At 43.4% G+C, this 16,711-nt stretch overlaps 3 protein-coding genes across 4 annotated transcripts; 2 read left to right on the top strand and 1 right to left on the bottom strand.

Moving 5' to 3' along the window:
• Positions 1–668: 668 nt before the first annotated feature.
• On the top strand, positions 669–3,504 carry alyref (Aly/REF export factor). Of its 2 annotated transcripts, none has more exons than XM_049744173.2 (6): positions 669–1,031; positions 2,345–2,497; positions 2,571–2,718; positions 2,808–2,871; positions 2,949–3,129; positions 3,215–3,504. In XM_049744173.2, exons 1-6 carry the CDS (start codon positions 795–797, stop codon positions 3,227–3,229), a joined length of 798 nt encoding a protein of 265 aa, XP_049600130.1. In that variant the 5' UTR covers positions 669–794; the 3' UTR covers positions 3,230–3,504. The 2 variants fall into 2 exon arrangements, with proteins under 2 accessions (XP_049600130.1, XP_049600132.1); XM_049744175.2 differs by having other exon boundaries at positions 881–1,969.
• A 524-nt stretch (positions 3,505–4,028) lies between these two features.
• Positions 4,029–11,472, top strand: arhgdia (Rho GDP dissociation inhibitor (GDI) alpha). Its single transcript, XM_049744177.2, has 6 exons — positions 4,029–4,172; positions 9,376–9,571; positions 9,676–9,759; positions 10,099–10,175; positions 10,242–10,305; positions 10,375–11,472. Exons 2-6 carry the CDS (start codon positions 9,382–9,384, stop codon positions 10,575–10,577), a joined length of 618 nt encoding a protein of 205 aa, XP_049600134.1. The 5' UTR covers positions 4,029–4,172; positions 9,376–9,381; the 3' UTR covers positions 10,578–11,472.
• Positions 10,820–15,312, bottom strand: cdr2l (cerebellar degeneration-related protein 2-like). The gene is made up of 5 exons (XM_049744172.2): positions 14,974–15,312; positions 13,426–13,538; positions 13,208–13,356; positions 12,804–12,968; positions 10,820–12,558 (listed from the first exon to the last, which is right to left on the bottom strand). The coding sequence occupies exons 1-5, from the start codon at positions 15,050–15,052 to the stop codon at positions 11,688–11,690; spliced, it is 1,377 nt and encodes a 458-aa protein (XP_049600129.1). The 5' UTR covers positions 15,053–15,312; the 3' UTR covers positions 10,820–11,687.
• Between the last annotated feature and the right edge of the window lie 1,399 nt (positions 15,313–16,711).

Here is a 16,711-nt window from a genome sequence, read left to right as displayed (position 1 = left end):
TGTACTCTTTAGTGTACTAAATATCCCAGGTCAGAATGCAACAAAATTGAGCATTTTCAGAAACAATCTGTGAATGTCATCTTTCCACATTGTATTTTCTGTTACCTAAAAACAAACAAAATGAACTGAGGACATTGTTTAGAACATCTCAGCATTCCATAGCAATGCCCAGATACCATACAAATATCGCCCCTGGGACAATAAACAGAAAAGGAATGAAACTACACCTGTTTGCAAATTATTTAAGGCACCAAAGCTGTTTATTGTTTTTATGTCCCTGAGGCAGCCAATGACTTGGGAGATAATAAAGTTTAAATTTATCCAGTTGAAAATTGTTGCTTATTCTGAATGTTTTTTTTTTATCTCCAAGTCTTTACCCTTTTTAATACCCTCGCGAATTTTGTGTTGTTGTGTTTTTTGTTTGTTTTACTGCATGTTTCCAACATCCGAATTTTTCATTAGTATGAAATATTTTTAATGCAAAATTGTAATTTGACGCAATACGCAGATTGGAAACAAAAAAAGATATTCAAAACGTATTCAAAACGGGATTATTACAAAAGAGAATATTTTGAGAAAACAGCAGCGCTCAAGGTCTGTGACGTAAGTACGTAGTTACGTATGTTGCGTGATGACGTAGGAGTAGCTGAACGTTTTTTTTTAAACCCTTTGTGTTTCACTGAACCAGTTGGGTTCGGGCGCGAGAGAAGACAGACGAGCAAGATTAGCAAGTTTAGGCCAGTGTACTTTTTTTTAAATTCCTTTTTCAATTTAAGCTTTTTGAAGTCAGCATTATGACCGACAAAATGGATATGTCTTTAGACGACATTATCAAACAGAACAGGCAGCAGAGAGGTGGTGGCAGGGGTGGAAGAGGCCGAGGCCGCGGAGGTTTTGGCGTCGGCCGAGGAGGCGTTGGGCGCCTTGGAATGAGCGGCGGAGGATTTGGAACCCGAGGCGGAGGATCCGGCCCCATGAGGAGCCGTCAAAACACGAATCGCGCTCGAGGCAGACCGACGCCATACAACAGGGTATGAGAATGGGCAGGAAAGGGGGAAAAAACCTTGGGCAAACTTCGGAATGCCTGGGTAACATCCTTCTATACTCCAGCCAGCTTGCTAATCAACGAATAAAAGTGATTGCTAGCCGCCAAATTTCTCTCGACGGAGAGCTCTAAACACGAGCGGTTGAGCATTAAAGGAAATTGTATGCTTTATATGTCTGTCCTTTCCCGAACAAACCTTATGTTGCATTCCCCCACCCGCCCCAAGAAGAAGCCCCTTTTTGAAACGGCTAATGTGCTAGCCAACTTGGCCCCATTAGCTGCAGTTGGATCGTGGAAGGTCTTGGCGGCGCCATTTTGAATCTACTACCGCAGATTACATTTTTTCGGCCACCGCCTATATCTTTGCTTTTCATCGAGCGTCTTTGTGGCGGTGAGAGGAGACCCCCCCAAGAGAGAGCATCCAATATTTATTTTTTTCATCTCAGAAGAAGAAGCAGTTTGTGAGAGATCACGATGTCCTTTGTCCGAGAATGGCAGACCGGCTCCATATGAAGGCCTTTTTATTTTTTCAAGCGGTGTGGTGGATGGATCCGAGGACTTCACGCCACCTTTTCATAAAAGTGTCCTCCTGGTAGTTAAATAATCACCGGCCCATGTTTGCGTGCGTCTCTGAACGTACCAGACGAAGCCCAAGTCAAAATGGCGTGGTCTCAAAATGGACGCTCGGCTAAAGCTACGCTTCTGTAAACGCCGTAGCTGAGCTAGTTTTCTATTCCATCTACATTCATCATGGACATTTGCCCCTACTTCAATTAAAGCCACTTCCTTGGGCTTAAATGAACTTTTGATCGGCCAAGAATGCTTGTTCATCGCGGGAGGCAAGGCTGTTTCAGCAGGAGACAAAGAAGATCAGGATCATTTCTGGAGAGCCTGTGGTGGAGGAAGCAGTGGGCTGCAATTGCTGTTAGTCTGGGTGGGCCAGTTAACCACCACTAAAAAAAAAAAAAAAAGGAAAAGAGAAAAAAAAATTGTGGTTGTTTGGAGAAATGTAAAAAAAAAAAAAAGCACCAAACATCAGACTGAGCTAAATAATGCATGCATGACGGGCAGTGCCGCCCACATATACTTGTGATTGATTACATCCTCCTGTAAGGATTGACATGCATTTCGTAATTGGGTGGGCATAATGGGCACCCTTTTGGGGAAGCGGAGCACCCTGGCCGTGTTGGAAGTGGAGCCTCTGCTTGCCCCAACGCCCAGCCATGTGGACTCTGTGATTGACAGAGAGGCAAGCGGATTCCTCAAGTCAGCAGGTGCGTTCTCTTTCGTCTGTTGCAGCCCAAACAACTTCCGGATAAATGGCAACACGACATGTTCGACAACGGCTACAGTGGATTCAACGGCGCAGCAGGTGGCGGCGCTGGTGTCGAAACCGGAGGGAAACTTCTTGTCTCCAATCTCGATTTTGGGGTTTCTGATGCCGATATTCAGGTGCAATTCCATGTTCTTTTGTCGGCAAATGAGGGATTGTGGCGTTTTTGCTCAAGTTTCTTTTGCTCTGTAGGAACTTTTTGCTGAGTTTGGCACACTGAAAAAGGCTGCAGTCCATTATGATCGTTCAGGAAGAAGCTTAGGGACTGCAGATGTTCACTTTGAAAGAAGGGCAGATGCGCTCAAGGCCATGAAACAGTACAATGGCATCCCGCTTGATGGTAAGTACTGCTCAAACACTTTGTTTTGCATACAATGTTTATTTGCATGCTTATTTTACAAGTCTCCTGATAATTGTTTATTTTTTCAGGGAGGCCCATGAACATTCAACTCGTCACATCACAGATTGATACTCAAAGGCGGCCAATGCAGGGGTAGGTGTCCTTATCAATAAACTGAGTCCCTAAAAGTTCCTGATGTTCATTAATTTTATTTTTTTTACCCCCATAAGTATGAACAGAGGCGGTGGCATGAACAGGGGCCGCGGGGGCAACTTCGGTGGCATGCAAAGAGGAGGCCGCATTGGAGGTCGTGGCAACTTCAGAGGACGGGGCCGAGGAGGCCGAGGCGGTAGCAAGCAGCCGATATCAGCAGAAGAACTTGATGCCCAGTTAGACGCCTACAATGCAAGAGTGAGTCTGACTTTCCTACTAATGTTTTAAAGGATTGCTTTTGTTTTTCAGCTGTCTAATGGTTACTCTGGTTCTGTATTCTCAGATGGACACCAGCTAAGAAGTGTTGCAGTTCTACTTGGTCATCCTTTCTTGTCCTGCACAGAAGGATGCTTGTTACAATAGTGCGAATTGTTTTACACATGGTTGTCCTGATGTGTTTGGTCGTCGCTCCAGCTTCTTAACTGCTCTGAAGTGTTTTTTACCATTCTTTTTCTTTTCTTTTTGACAAAAGTGATTTTTGTCTGTAGGTTAAAAGTTGTAATTTCCAAGTTCATTCCGTAAAACTTGTAGTAAATGAAACTTATAATAAAACCTACGGTGTATATTAATCAACCAATGTTTTGTATTGTTTTCTACATCTGCAGTGAATACAACAGGTGTTCAATTTGTTCTTTATTATTATTATTATTTTAGTCAGTCTGATCTGGAATGGAGGAAGATTACCCTCCAAATAAATGCTTGGGAGAGGCAAAGGGTTACGCAGTGAAGTTAGAAAGTAAACGCTGTTCTACAGTTGTACCGCTAGGTGTCACTACGCAGCAAATAAGTACTAGAAGGTGAATAGATTTCAATGTAAAGCAAACCACTTCCGGTTAAACCCAGACTCCTCATTGCTAGTCGGATTGTACGTCAAATGTCCGCCATCTTGCCACAGTCACCTGTTCTTTCACAGTGGAAATGTTATGAAATAAGTGACTAACGGCTCTGGGGTGCAGTGTTATTGAAGTGCATGCTTTTAGAACAAATCAGTCGCGTATTTTAACTATTTCATAATACTAACTTTGCATACAAATAAAATGTCAAGGGAGTCAAGTTTCAAGCATTGCAACCTTATTTTACCAAATTGAGTCATGCTTTTATTTTGATAGCATTTCCCGGATGTTGTTACGCTTGTTAACGTCAATTCTTTTTTTCCCGTGTGTCACTCGCCTTGCTCACTTCAGTCGAGCTCCTTTCGCCACCCTGCGCAAGAGCCCATTCAGTCCGTTAGAGGTTAAACGGTAAGAATCTATGCAACATTTGACAAACTAGTTACTAAGTCTCTTTGTTTTCCTAGTATGCGATGTTTGGTACAATCTGAAAGAAGTATGTTGCAATGCAATCCGAAAAACCCCGAACTAGGACGAGTATTTAGTTAAGCAAATAGTAACTTCCTCTTGCAGGGGCGTTTAAAGAAACATTGTTTTTTTTTAACATTATAGTCTAATTATGTTTTTATACGCTTTAATTTTTGTTAAATCTTGGTTTCGCGCCTCTGTGGCGTGGCTTGTAAATGGAAGAAAAAAAACTTTTTTCATTGCATTTCCGGGTGTGAAATCTGTTCCAACGGACGCTTGCGCGATTTCGCCCACATGTTGTCGATTATTCATATTTATCAGGGGCGTACTTAATGTAACAAGTGGTTGGTATAGTTCGTCCACGAATCTTATAAAGGTGACTACTTTTAATCAAAGTCCGATGTGGCCTTTTTGGAAGATTCCGTCGAACTTCCTGGATCTCAACTTTTTTTTCGTTTTTTCTCTCGACCCTCCCTTTCTTCCGAATGTATGAATTTCCATGCATGCAACATCGTTTTTTGGCTGTGTGAAATCTCTCGTAAGCCAGTGTGAAAACATCACACCTGCTTGGATCAATTGTGCTCCGAGTGATTGTGGCTGATAGGTGATTATTCCAAATCCTCTCTTCTGTTTCTGTCTTGCTTCAGCTTTTAAGTGTTACCTTCACGTCACGCAATATATTTTAGTTAGGTGTGCAGTATGCAAGTTGTCAACACAAATATCGACTTTGCTTCTTATGACTAAATGGGTCTGCACGATTTTAAAATGCCTTTATAGGCCTGCTTATTTTCCAATAAGGTGCATCACCTGACAATATTTAAATTATTCAGCAAACTATTGTAACCTACACTGTTGTCTCTCACGTAGCACGGATGTCAGCAGAGGTCCAAGTGCCCAATTCCAAAATAGATATCCAATTTTAGAATGTGCACTTTTCAAGTGACAAATACCTCCCAATGCCTGCATGCTCAAACTACCAAATTGTTATTACCAAAGTAATAAATACAAATAAGTAAATATTGCATACTGTTTTGTTGGTCTGGGCTTTCCCTTCCACCAGTTTTTTAAATTAGGTTAACCTAAGCATTCCTGCCACTTTTTGTATAATGCGCAATCTCATTATGAAGAAATGGCTTGCAGTACTTGGCTGTAACCAGCAGAGGCACTGTTCATTATATGTTAACTGGTTTGCAGACTTAAAAATGGAACAAGATGATAACTTTGGAATGTTTAAAATCACAAAGAGCGAGTGGGGGGCTTTCGGGGTTGGTGGTGGATCACTTTATGGGAGGATTAATCCGTGACCTTTCAGCTGGGCATCTCACTATCCCATTCTGTCACAACTTCCTGCCACTGCCCATAGGGATTTCTCCCTGGCTATTTTTAACATTTCTATTTGTTCTGGTCCTTCCTGTCAAAATCATGTCCGTAAGTTAAATATGTCTGATGTCCATATATGAGCCGATGAAATACCCCCCCAAAAAATCAGTGGTTTAATCCCAGAGTCACTTTGCATTATCTTCTATAACAAGCTTGTATGTCTAGTAAAAACATTTTCTTCTTCTCTTTTGACTGCATAACTTTTTTTTGTCATTGACCGGACTTCCGTTGCATTGCATCAGTTCTTGCTGCAGCACTTCCTCATTATTTGATTTGCGTGCCAGTGCTAACTGTTTTTTTTCACATACGATAACATGAGCCTTTTTTGTCTGCATTATCAATGTAAAAATTACAAACAGTCATTCAAGTTGCATTATGCACAGTTAAAATAAATTTTGCGAATGTGGTTTAGCAGAAAGGAGGATGTGAATCATCGAGCTCCTGCCAGTTGCAGGTTTATGTAACTTGAAGTGGGGCGGGGGTCCAATAGTGTTGTGACATGGCAGAAGTGTTAGCATGCTTGCTAGCCCTCATTTTCAACGGCACTCACTCGAGCTGAACAATCATTGAAATTCAAATAAACACTCTGGTGGCATGGAATCAAAATTTTCAAATTAATCCAACGATTTTGGCTGTAGTGTAACACGCCATAAGGATGAAAACAACCACAGATGTCTGAAAAGGGCAGCTTCAGAGGTGACGTGATGCTTCGGGCATCTAAATGTCACCTCGGAATTGCTCTAACTATCACTTTGAGCCAAGTGCAGATCCGTCCCTATAAATGGTCGCTTTATTACGTGCTTGAAGATGTTTACAGTATATTGTTATGTTGGCTGGGCAGATAATGCACGGATGACACACATGTTTGTTTATTGGAGATGCTATGAAACTTAGCACAAGTCATCCAACCTGTAAAAACAAATCTTGTTTTTGTGTACAAGCTAATTTTCATGACAACGTGGTAAAGACGGTTATTGTTGGGCGGAAAATGTTGCGCAACATACGCATTACCAACAGCTTGACGTTCATCCAAAAGTGAAGTGACGCAAATACTAATCAGGGAGGCTCACAAGAAGTTGCAGGAATTTATGGCATGTTCCGGCTGTTAAATACTGAAAATGTGCAATGAATTGAACTTTTTTTGGCTGAAATTTTGAACACAGCCTCATTATGTTATGAGAGGGTGTGCACACTTGTGCAACCAGATGATCTCATTTAATGTTGTAAGAAACCCAAAAAAAAATTTATTTTTTTGTTGGTTTACTGATTCTGCCAAATATTGGCAATCGTTTATCAATATGGGTCAGGGTGATTGTACGCAGAGAGAGCGATCAATGATCTCTGACACTAATAATTCCCATCAAGAGAATCCTCTTTAGCCTGGGAACTTCCCAACCACGTCGCTCAACGCTTCATTGGGCGTAATCCCATTTGCTGTAATCTCACTCTCTACGGTGCCATTGCAAATTTAACCTCCGCCCGAGGGTTATCATCTGTGGAGCGTGGCACAACACCATCCAGCGTTTGTTTGGAAGATCTCGTGACCTCTGAGTTGTGTCGGACGACGGAAAAATGTGCACAGCACGTTGCCAGTTAGACAAAATGTGTTGTCTGTGCGGAGTCAACCTGCGAGAATGTGGAACATAATGACTGCCATGATGATATTGTTATTTATTTCACTTCTATGTTGACCTCAATTTACTGAGTCATATTTTAGGAGTAACATAAGGTTCATTTTATGTAACATAGTAATTTTCTTAAATGGGAAAATATGCCAATATCAACTAAATGCAGTTCTTTTTCTTTTTTTTTCTTTCAACAGCAAGCATGTCTCACTATGTAATTATCTCAGTTTTTAATCTTTCCCACCAACCGTCGAGATAAGAGTTGGACTTGGCACCTCTAAGTAAGACTCAAGCCAGACACAAGCATACTTTTGTCTGTTTTTCTGCAAGGAGCGAAAGAGCTCCATAAAATCCCTTTCAATATTATTCTGGGTCCTGCTTAAACAATTTCACGAGAAGCTATTTGAAACTGGAGTCGGATGATAAATAGTCTCGGCTGCTGGGAGAAAAACGTTTGTGGCAGTCGCTCATCATTCCTAAACTTCACTTGTGGAAATATGTTAGATTTGTTCAGATTTAATAGTGTTGGCAATGTGATTAATCGAACCGGCCAATGTTGGCGTCACAAAAAAAACAACCATAATCGTATTGGAGGTCGTTATAGTCTGGTATGTCGCACGTTGCTGCAGTGTAGACTCACTCAAGTGTAGCGGAAGTGCGAGAAGTCACCTCCTTACCAAAAAATACGACAGGCACTGTATTTTCCGGCCTGATTTTCCTGTCCCTTTGTCTCGCTCTACTTCAACAATAAACAGTTGAGCAGCCATTGCAGGTTTTTTTTTTCTTTTCTTTCAGACGGCCCCATTAGGAAATGCTGGTCCCACTTGGCTAACACCCGCTTATTGCGCAACAGCCTTTCCGTTTGCTGCAATGTGATTTACAACCGTCAGCTCAGCGTTAAAATCTCAGGTGTTCTTCTAGCTGAGATTGGGTTGAATTCTGTGAGCCTGCAATGCAATGATGGAGGAATAGCAGCCAACAAGTGGCGACGTCGTGTTTGTAATGAGAAGTCTGGCGTCCAGCTGCCTCCTTCTTGCTGCAGGTGTTATGTTGTAATGGTTTCACCGCAAAGCATATGTACGCCTCATGTCGTCACCAGGCGGCTATGTTATCTCCATTCCAATTTTATGAGCAGGCTTTTCAGAGTTTGTTTAGTTTCACCGTGAGAAAAGAAACGGGCAAAGCCGGCAAAGCCCGGGGGCCCAGATACGGGCCGCCACATCATTTTATGTGGCCGCGAAGACAGATTGTGCATCAGATTTGTGTGTCATTACTAGGATTGCAAATTGTCGTCACTTTTAATAATATATATATATTTTTTTTTTTAAACATTTGACCGTTTTTTGTAGCTTTTACTGTATATAATATGAGGTGCTCATACATTTATTTGGGTTGACAGTCATAATGGCCCTCCGAAAGAAGCTATGACTACAAAGCGGCCCGTGAAAAAAAATGATTATATGCTGATATGTGTAAAAGCCATTTGAAAGGAGCATTTTCAAAATCAGGCAGTCATTTTGACGAGTCATTAATCAAGGCGAGTAGTTGTGTGACATCCCCAGCCAAGCACTTCTTTGTTCTGCTGTGGTGGGCTCTGCTCAGAGTCTCAGTGTGCTTGCTTCTAATGAGCGGTGACTGGTGTGAGCGTGCAGCTGGGCAATGATGGGCCCCCCAAATGTGTGTTTGTGTGAGCAAGAGAAGGAAATAGCAGCTCAACAGCCTTAGATAACATTGCACTTGACAGCCGTGCTGCCTTCTCAGAACCGTTTTTCAAACTTGAGGTCATGACAAATAGTTTTGCTGTGATTTTGTTTGAAAACAGTGACTGATTGAGTTTTGGCTTGCTCTTGTCAAGCTGAATGTTAACACTCGCCATTTTGTTCTCTCTATGATCTAAACACAAAAAAAGTTCCAGTTTCTTTATTATATTTAGTATACAACATAGCTTATTGCAAATTAATTGAAGGATCCTTGAACTTCTGCACGCGGTCTTCCATGGGGTCCAGGAACCTCAATTTGAGAACCTCTGTTGTCTCTGCAATACGCCATGTGGTGTTCAGACCAAAAATGGCCTTGTTTTTTTATCACTTCATTCCATTATGGACCCACGTAACCTCCCTCCCGCCTTTCCCTGGGACCAGCACAGCATGGCGGAGTCGGAACCTACTCCCGAACAGCTGGCCGCACTCGCCGCAGCCAACGAGGAGACGGACTCCACCGTCAACTACAAACCTCCGGCGCCCAAGAGCTTACAGGAGATCCAAGAACTGGATAAAAATGATGAGAGCCTGCGCAAGTACAAGGAGGCGTTACTGGGCAAGACTTCTGTGAGCGCAGGTGAGGAATCAAAACAGGCACTTTTTTCTTTTTTTGTCTATTTCTGTGTGTCCATCTATTTTATTGCTTTATTCCTGACTTGTTGGGAATGTCGTCTGTCTTAGATCCCAGCGCACCAAACATCCAGGTGACTCAAATGACTCTGGTATGCGATGCCGCGCCAAACAATTTGGTGCTTGATCTGCAGGGTGAGTGTGTTTTATGAAACTAATATTCTTAACTGGAAATTTGTCTGGAGCAAAAAACAAATCTGGACTTAAATGTATTTTGAAGTTTTCCTTGAACCACGTCTTCCCAAAAATGATTCATGGACTGAAGTGCTAGTTTCACTATACAGTGTGATGAAGGAGGCCATCTAGTGGTCAACAGCTATACTACAACGTCACTAATGATAATAATAAAAAATAATAATGACGATAATAGTATAAAATAAATTTTAAATAATGCTTTACCAGGCTAACTTCAATCCAGAATAGTCTATTGGCTTTCGCACCCTGACTTAATATACTACTGTGTGTCCCTGCCAGGAGATCTGGAGAACTTCAAGAAGAACCCGTTTGTGTTAAAGGAGGGCGTGGAGTATAAAATCAAGGTCAACTTCAAGGTGAGAGCGAGACGCCGTGAAACGCCTGGGGTATGTTCGGTGCACTGATGCACGACGCCTTTGCAGGTTAACAAGGAGATCGTGTCGGGTTTGAAGTACACTCAGCAGTCATTCAGGAAAGGAGTTCGGGGTGAGCACACCGACTTGAATACAGTTTGATTGTATGGCGGTGCTAATCTGTTAACCACTCTCTGACCAGTTGACAAGTCGGACTACATGGTGGGAAGCTACGGGCCAAGACCTGACAAGGAGTACGAGTTCCTCACCACCTTGGAGGAGGCGCCCAAAGGCATGATGGCCCGCGGAACGTACAATATCAAGTCCAAGTTCACCGACGACGACAAACACGACCATCTGTCCTGGGAGTGGAGCCTCGCCATCAAGAAGGACTGGAAAGACTGACTCCCTTAAGACCACCTGAGAAGTAGTCGCCCTCTCCTCCGCTTTCTTTCCTCTCTTGCTGTCATTCCATTGTTTCCGATTGAGGTCCTCTCCGTCCACCCTCGCTCTTACTTGAATTCGGTTTTCTGGGAAATGTTAAATTCTGGAAATGGAGATAAAAACATGCGCGATATTTTGGGTAGGAATCAAGTAGTTCCAAATTTTTTTCTATGATTATGTTCTTCCTCTACCCTTCAACCCTGTTATTTTTTTAAAATGTATTTTTTTTTTTATGATCACCATATCTGCCTTGGGAAACTACAGGAGCATTGCTGGATGTATGTGTTGAGTGTGTGGGGCCTCTGGACGGTCGGTCATTTTGCATCTTTGCTGGACACAGTTCTTGGACACAGCCCGACTAAAGCCTTTGAGCAGATTTGTCGTCTTGGGAAATTTTGGAGAATTTAGGTCACCGCTTTTTTTCCCCTGGTATGCTGTGGCAAAATGTCTGGTCCATCTCATGATGCTTTTTTTTTTTTTGCAACTTGTTAATTGCCTCTTAACATGAACCCTCAGGACAAGTAGAAAAAAAAAATAACCAAGGATAAATTTGAATCTATTTTTTTAGCATGCTTAAGCATGTTTACAGGAGGCAAATATGCTTCCTGTTACTACTATTAATTATTCCCATCTCTGATCGGCCCCTCATATTCGAAATGCATACACTCAATTTGTGTTAAGAAAAATCTCTCCCACCTAAACATTGGTAATGGCGAGTGGACCCATATACATTGATGGAGACTTGCAGCTTCATTCAGATCTTTCTGGTGTTTGGATGCGGTTTGAATCAGTCAATTGCTACATGCTGCCTGATGTAATGAGCTCCTGTGATAACATTAAAATGTTGAATTTAAAACATGTCCTCTTTACAGAAAACAAAAACTTGGTAAATGCTTTTATTTTTAAGGAACAGAAAATTTCATCATATTCACCACATCCATAGAATCTGCATTGTTTCCAAGTCACACAAATGAGAAACCCTCAGAACTTAGTAGAAGCAAGGAAAAGTCAAGCATATTAGAAATGATCCATCTTATCCTCATTTGTAGTGGCGAGTGAGCTGAAACATTTTCATTTGCCGCTTTTCCTACCCTTGGTGGCGGTCACGTCGCTTTTGGTCTTCTGCAAGCGGGAGAAGATCTCCTTGAAGAGCGCTTTGTACTCGGGCGTGTTCTGACTCAGACGTTTATCCACTTGCTCCACCTGCCTGCTGATGCCTTCCAAGGCTTCTGGCGTTGACGGCGCGTCGGTGAGAGGGGGCGGGGAGGCGGCCGCCACCGCCCCCAAGGAGGCCATACTGTACTCTTTCAAGGAAGGGTCCCTGGAGACGGGGCGTGACGTCTGCACCTCGGCGTGGCACAGACTCTCCTCGTCGCGCCGACACTTTCCCAGCAGCTCTTCGTACTTCTCCAGCAAGGCGTGGTACTGCTCATCCACCTCGCTCAGGATGGACATGCCTCGTTTTCGACCCGACTGGCGCCTCCCCGGTGGATCTCGGACCGTGACGACGTTCAAGGCCGTGTCGCTGCAGCTTTTCCTCACTGGACCTCCCGGTTCTCCGGTTTCGCCTCCCGCGTCCGGAATGGAGGTTTCATCCGGCGTGTCAGTCTCGGGGCCGTTGCCGAGCATCGACTCGATGCCGTCCTCTATCAGGCAGGCCCTGGACTTCCTCAGCTGCTGCATCTCTTGGAGCTCCGCCTCAAGCTCGCGAACACGGAGCTGGCAGCCCTCGGCTCCGAGCAGACGCTGCTCGAGGCGGTCGAACTCTTGCAGCACGGCGGCGCACTCCCGCTCAGCCCCCTCCCTCTTGGAGCGCTCGGCGGCCATGGCCGCACGCAGAGAGGTCACGATGTCCCTCAGGCGCTCGTTCTCCTCTTCTGCCGGTTCCCTCTCGGCGAGGTCCACGCTGCCGGGGTTTGCCAACAGGAAGCCATCCTCATACCTTCAAAAATGAAATTCAAATTTTACATTTACAAATATTTGTAGATTGAAATTTTAGTAATGTAGAGTAAACCTCATTACGGGTTTCCGGTTGAGTCACGCAACTTTGCTGATTTATTTTGTACAGTTTGAATATTTTGTTCTCTTTAATTTTATGTGTAATTTCACTGTTGGCCACTAGACGGCGGCACACTATTACGCTTAGAACATGCAGTCATGACTGTCACTTCTGAATGAAAATGTAACCTTGGCGCAGTGCAGAGTTCTTTGAGGCAAGGAAACGAGTGGACCGTCTTGCGGCGCTCCTTCTTCTCGCGAAGGACCCTCAGCTCCTCCAAGGTGCGTAGCTCCTCTACCCGACCTGTCAGACTGTCCACCTGACTCTGCAAGGTCTCCATCGTGCCAGTCAACCTGCACACACAAACATGCAGAGAGCTTGTTATGTCATCAGTATGGGAGATTTTACTTCTCAGCATACCATGCTCGCAGCTATACAAGGATTTATTGTTACCCACTCAAGTAGCCGATTTAGAACGGCTCTATTTGCAAGCTTGATTCGTAGCCTTGAGCACAAGATTTCTCAGGAAGGTTCAGCTGGCTTATTCATGAAGTGATATTTTCAAAAGGTCAGGCTGGCGTGGGGTGCTCACCTGTCTATTTTCTGCTGCGATGCTTTGCTTTCCAGCACGAGCTTCTCATTGGTGATCTCCAACTCTCGGGCGGTCACATCCAGCTGTTCGTAAACCTTCGCGTGCTGCTCGTTCATCTCCCGTAGCGTCTCCAGTTGCTTGGACAGGTACTGTGAAAATACATCAGCTCAGACATTGCAATGTGACCAGCATTTTTTTAAAGCAGGTTTTTTGTGTACCTCTATTTCATGCACTTGTTCTTCATTGTTGATGTACATCTGCTGAAGGGAATCCTCCAACTCCTTGTTCCGCTCCAGCAAGGTTTTGCCGAGCTCCGCTGCCAAGTGTAAGTCTGATGGGAGGTGAGGAACCGGGCCAACAATAAACAGTGGGGAAATGGTGGATCCAGGAGAATGCAATTACAAGAAGATCAAATACACAAAGCTCCAGAGCACCAATAAGGCTTTCTAATGTTGTTTATTTAGTTTACCCTGTGCAGGATCATGAGGGGGTTGACACTGGTCACTTACAGTCAAGATGGATAATAGAAGCAAGATAAATTGTAATTAAATTGTCATCAAGACACTTGCTGAAGGACAAACAATTCATCCATCTGTTTTCTAGCACTTATCCTGATCTAGGTCACAGATGAATCAGATTTACAGTGAGAGGCTGGACTGGTCGCCAGCCAATCACATGGCACATGTAAAAAAAAAAAAAAAAAACCTCACACCTCCAAACTATGTAGGGTATAAATAAAAAGCATGTTTTTCAAATGTCATACTCAAAAAGGCCTTATTATCAAAAGTGTGAAGACCACTTCACACACTAGGAGGTGTAAGCGAGAAAGCGTGAGAGTTGTTGGTACATGAGCGCACATTATATGGTGCAAATTATATTAGGCTGGGAAATATGATAAAAACATTAACAGTAACAGCTGAGGTCTCAAGTGGCTGAAGCACTAATGAGCTTGTGAATTATGGAGCCTCCACTCATCAGCTCTATTTCTCATGACTGCAGCATGCCCTGTTATGTCATTTCACACTGATGTGAAAATATAAGCCGAGCATGACTTGTCATCGTTGTGATGTTTTTAATGCTAGATTGGGCACAGCTCTACTTCTACCGTATTTTCTTGTTTTCCAGTTCAGATTTCTGCCACTGTTGTCTTAAGCATAAATATGAGCACATACTGTTTGCATTTATTTATATACCACAAATAGTAAAATAATTTCAAATGTTCAAAATGACCTCATGGCACAAAACATTATATAAGAGCTGAGATCCTGACTACAGAATGGAGGTTGTGCAAGCAACAGCAAAGATACCATGGTCTGGTCTGGACTGGTCTGGGGCTGCCTGGTGCCTAATCAGATCAAACCAAAGGGGGGGGCTTAATGATCTCAGACTTTAGTGGAGAAAAATACTGAAGTGGGATGTTCCTGGGTTGCAATGATGAGCCATAAAGCTGCTTTGGCGCTTTGGGTCAGCAGGTAATCAGGAGCTGGGGGTGATGCTGAGGCCAGCAGATCCAATGAAAGCCATCCATGGATTAATTAAACTCGCATTTTGCATGCAATAATATTTAATTCAGAAATATATGCGCTAACTAGCCTGCATGTCGAGCTCATAAAAATAACATGGTTGATTTATTTTGGGGAGAATTGCACAGAAATGCTTAAAATAATTGGCAGCATTGGAAGACAAGGCGGCTGCACACACTTGCATCCAATATGATACATTTCCACCCACGTCGTGAATCAATAACCACCTAGATCAAGGCTTACCTTGCTCCAAGTCATGCTGGTCGTACCACGGCTCCTCTTCCTCCGTGACAAACTCCTCCATCCTACCCGCACGGAGCATCGAGGCTAATTCACCCCGAGGCACCCCCGGAAGTGACAAACTTTAACCCTCTACAAGGGCGTAAAAGCCTTTTGGGGGGGGGGGGGGGGGGGGGGATGAAAAAAAAACAAAAGAGCGGTGCAATGATGGAGGAAGGCTTGATCAATGAGTTGACAACAGTGGGCCTCGGTGATTCGAGAGAACAGTGGTGCTTCTCATGTGTTGGTACCACCGGGCTTTGATGAGCATCATGCACGTCCGCTCTGACTGTGCAGCTTGAGACGTTCAAGGCGCTTGGGAAATACGATACGCCAAGGCCTCCTTTTGGAGAAAGTTTTATTTACATTCACAGTAATGAAACATGCAAGCTAGTAAATTATAGCGTTTATTTTATTTAAGGTATTTGTATCGATCTGTTTATTGTAGGCGAGCTTGTCATACAATGGAAAACGTTTCTGGTAGGAAGGTCTAACGAGTGTTATTTTACATATTACCGTTAAAAATTTTAGTTATTAAATTGTCCAACAAAATGTCTACTCGTTTTATCACATCCAACAAAATGCGAATTGTATTTTATGGCTTTTACGAGGAGTCTTGAACGTAGCACAATTGGGGGTGACGTCACCGTCAACATGACAGCGCAAACAGCAGCGCCCTCCTGCTAATTTTGATTGGTTAGTACCTTTTTTACGCCACGGACAATGTATGATTTATTCATATAAAGGCCGGTCCGCAAAAATATTTCTGACACGTAACCGGTCCGTGATGCAAAAAAAGGTTGGGGACCACTGATACATTCGCTTGTGAGTTGATCCATAAAACCATATATGTTCATTTAAATATAAGCTAGAGTTCCATAGTGTAGTGGTTAGTGCTCTGACTTTAACTCCTGCGACCCGGGTTCAACTCTCAGCAGAACTTTAAATATATTTTATCATGGTAAAATTTGCAACACAGTTGCTTGTGCGCTGCCCCATAAAACCATGTATGTTTCATTCAACAGGGGCGAGGGTTCCATAGTGTAGTGGTTAGTGCTCTGGCAACTAACCCCAGCGACCCTGGTTCAAATCCCAGCATTACCCATAATATTTTATAATGGAAAAATTTGCAACACAGTTGCTTGTGTGCTGCCCCATAAAACCATGTATGTTCCATGTAATAGGCGAAAGGGTTCCATAGTGTAGTGGTTAATGCTCTGATCTTCACCCCCAGCGACTCGTGTTCAAATCCCAGTAGGACCTAAAATCTTTTATCATGTAAAGAGATTTAACACAGTTGCTAGTGTGCTACTCCATAAAACCACATATGTTCCATGCAATAGGAGTGACGGTTCCATAGCGTAGTGGTTAGTGCTCAGGACATTAACCCTAGCGACCCTGGTTCAAATCCCAGCACAACCCATAATATTTTATCATGGAAAAATTTGCAACACAGTTGCTTGTGCGCTGCCCCATAAAACCATGTATGTTCCATGCAATAGGAGCGAGAGTTCCATAGTGTAGTGGTTAGTGCTCTGGCCACTAACCCCAGTGACCCTGGTTCAAATCCCAGAATTACCCATAATATTTTATCATGGAAAAATTTGCAACGCAGTTGCTTGTGCACTGCCCCATAAAACCATGTATGTTCCATGCAATAGGCGCGAGGGTTCCATAGTGTAGTGGTTAATCCTCTGGACCT

Source organism: Syngnathus scovelli, chromosome 16, assembly GCF_024217435.2.
Source record: "Syngnathus scovelli strain Florida chromosome 16, RoL_Ssco_1.2, whole genome shotgun sequence".
NCBI lineage: Eukaryota > Metazoa > Chordata > Actinopteri > Syngnathiformes > Syngnathidae > Syngnathus > Syngnathus scovelli.
The sequence above is the reverse complement of the archived record's forward strand: the minus strand, read 5'-3'. Positions and strand labels throughout refer to the sequence as shown.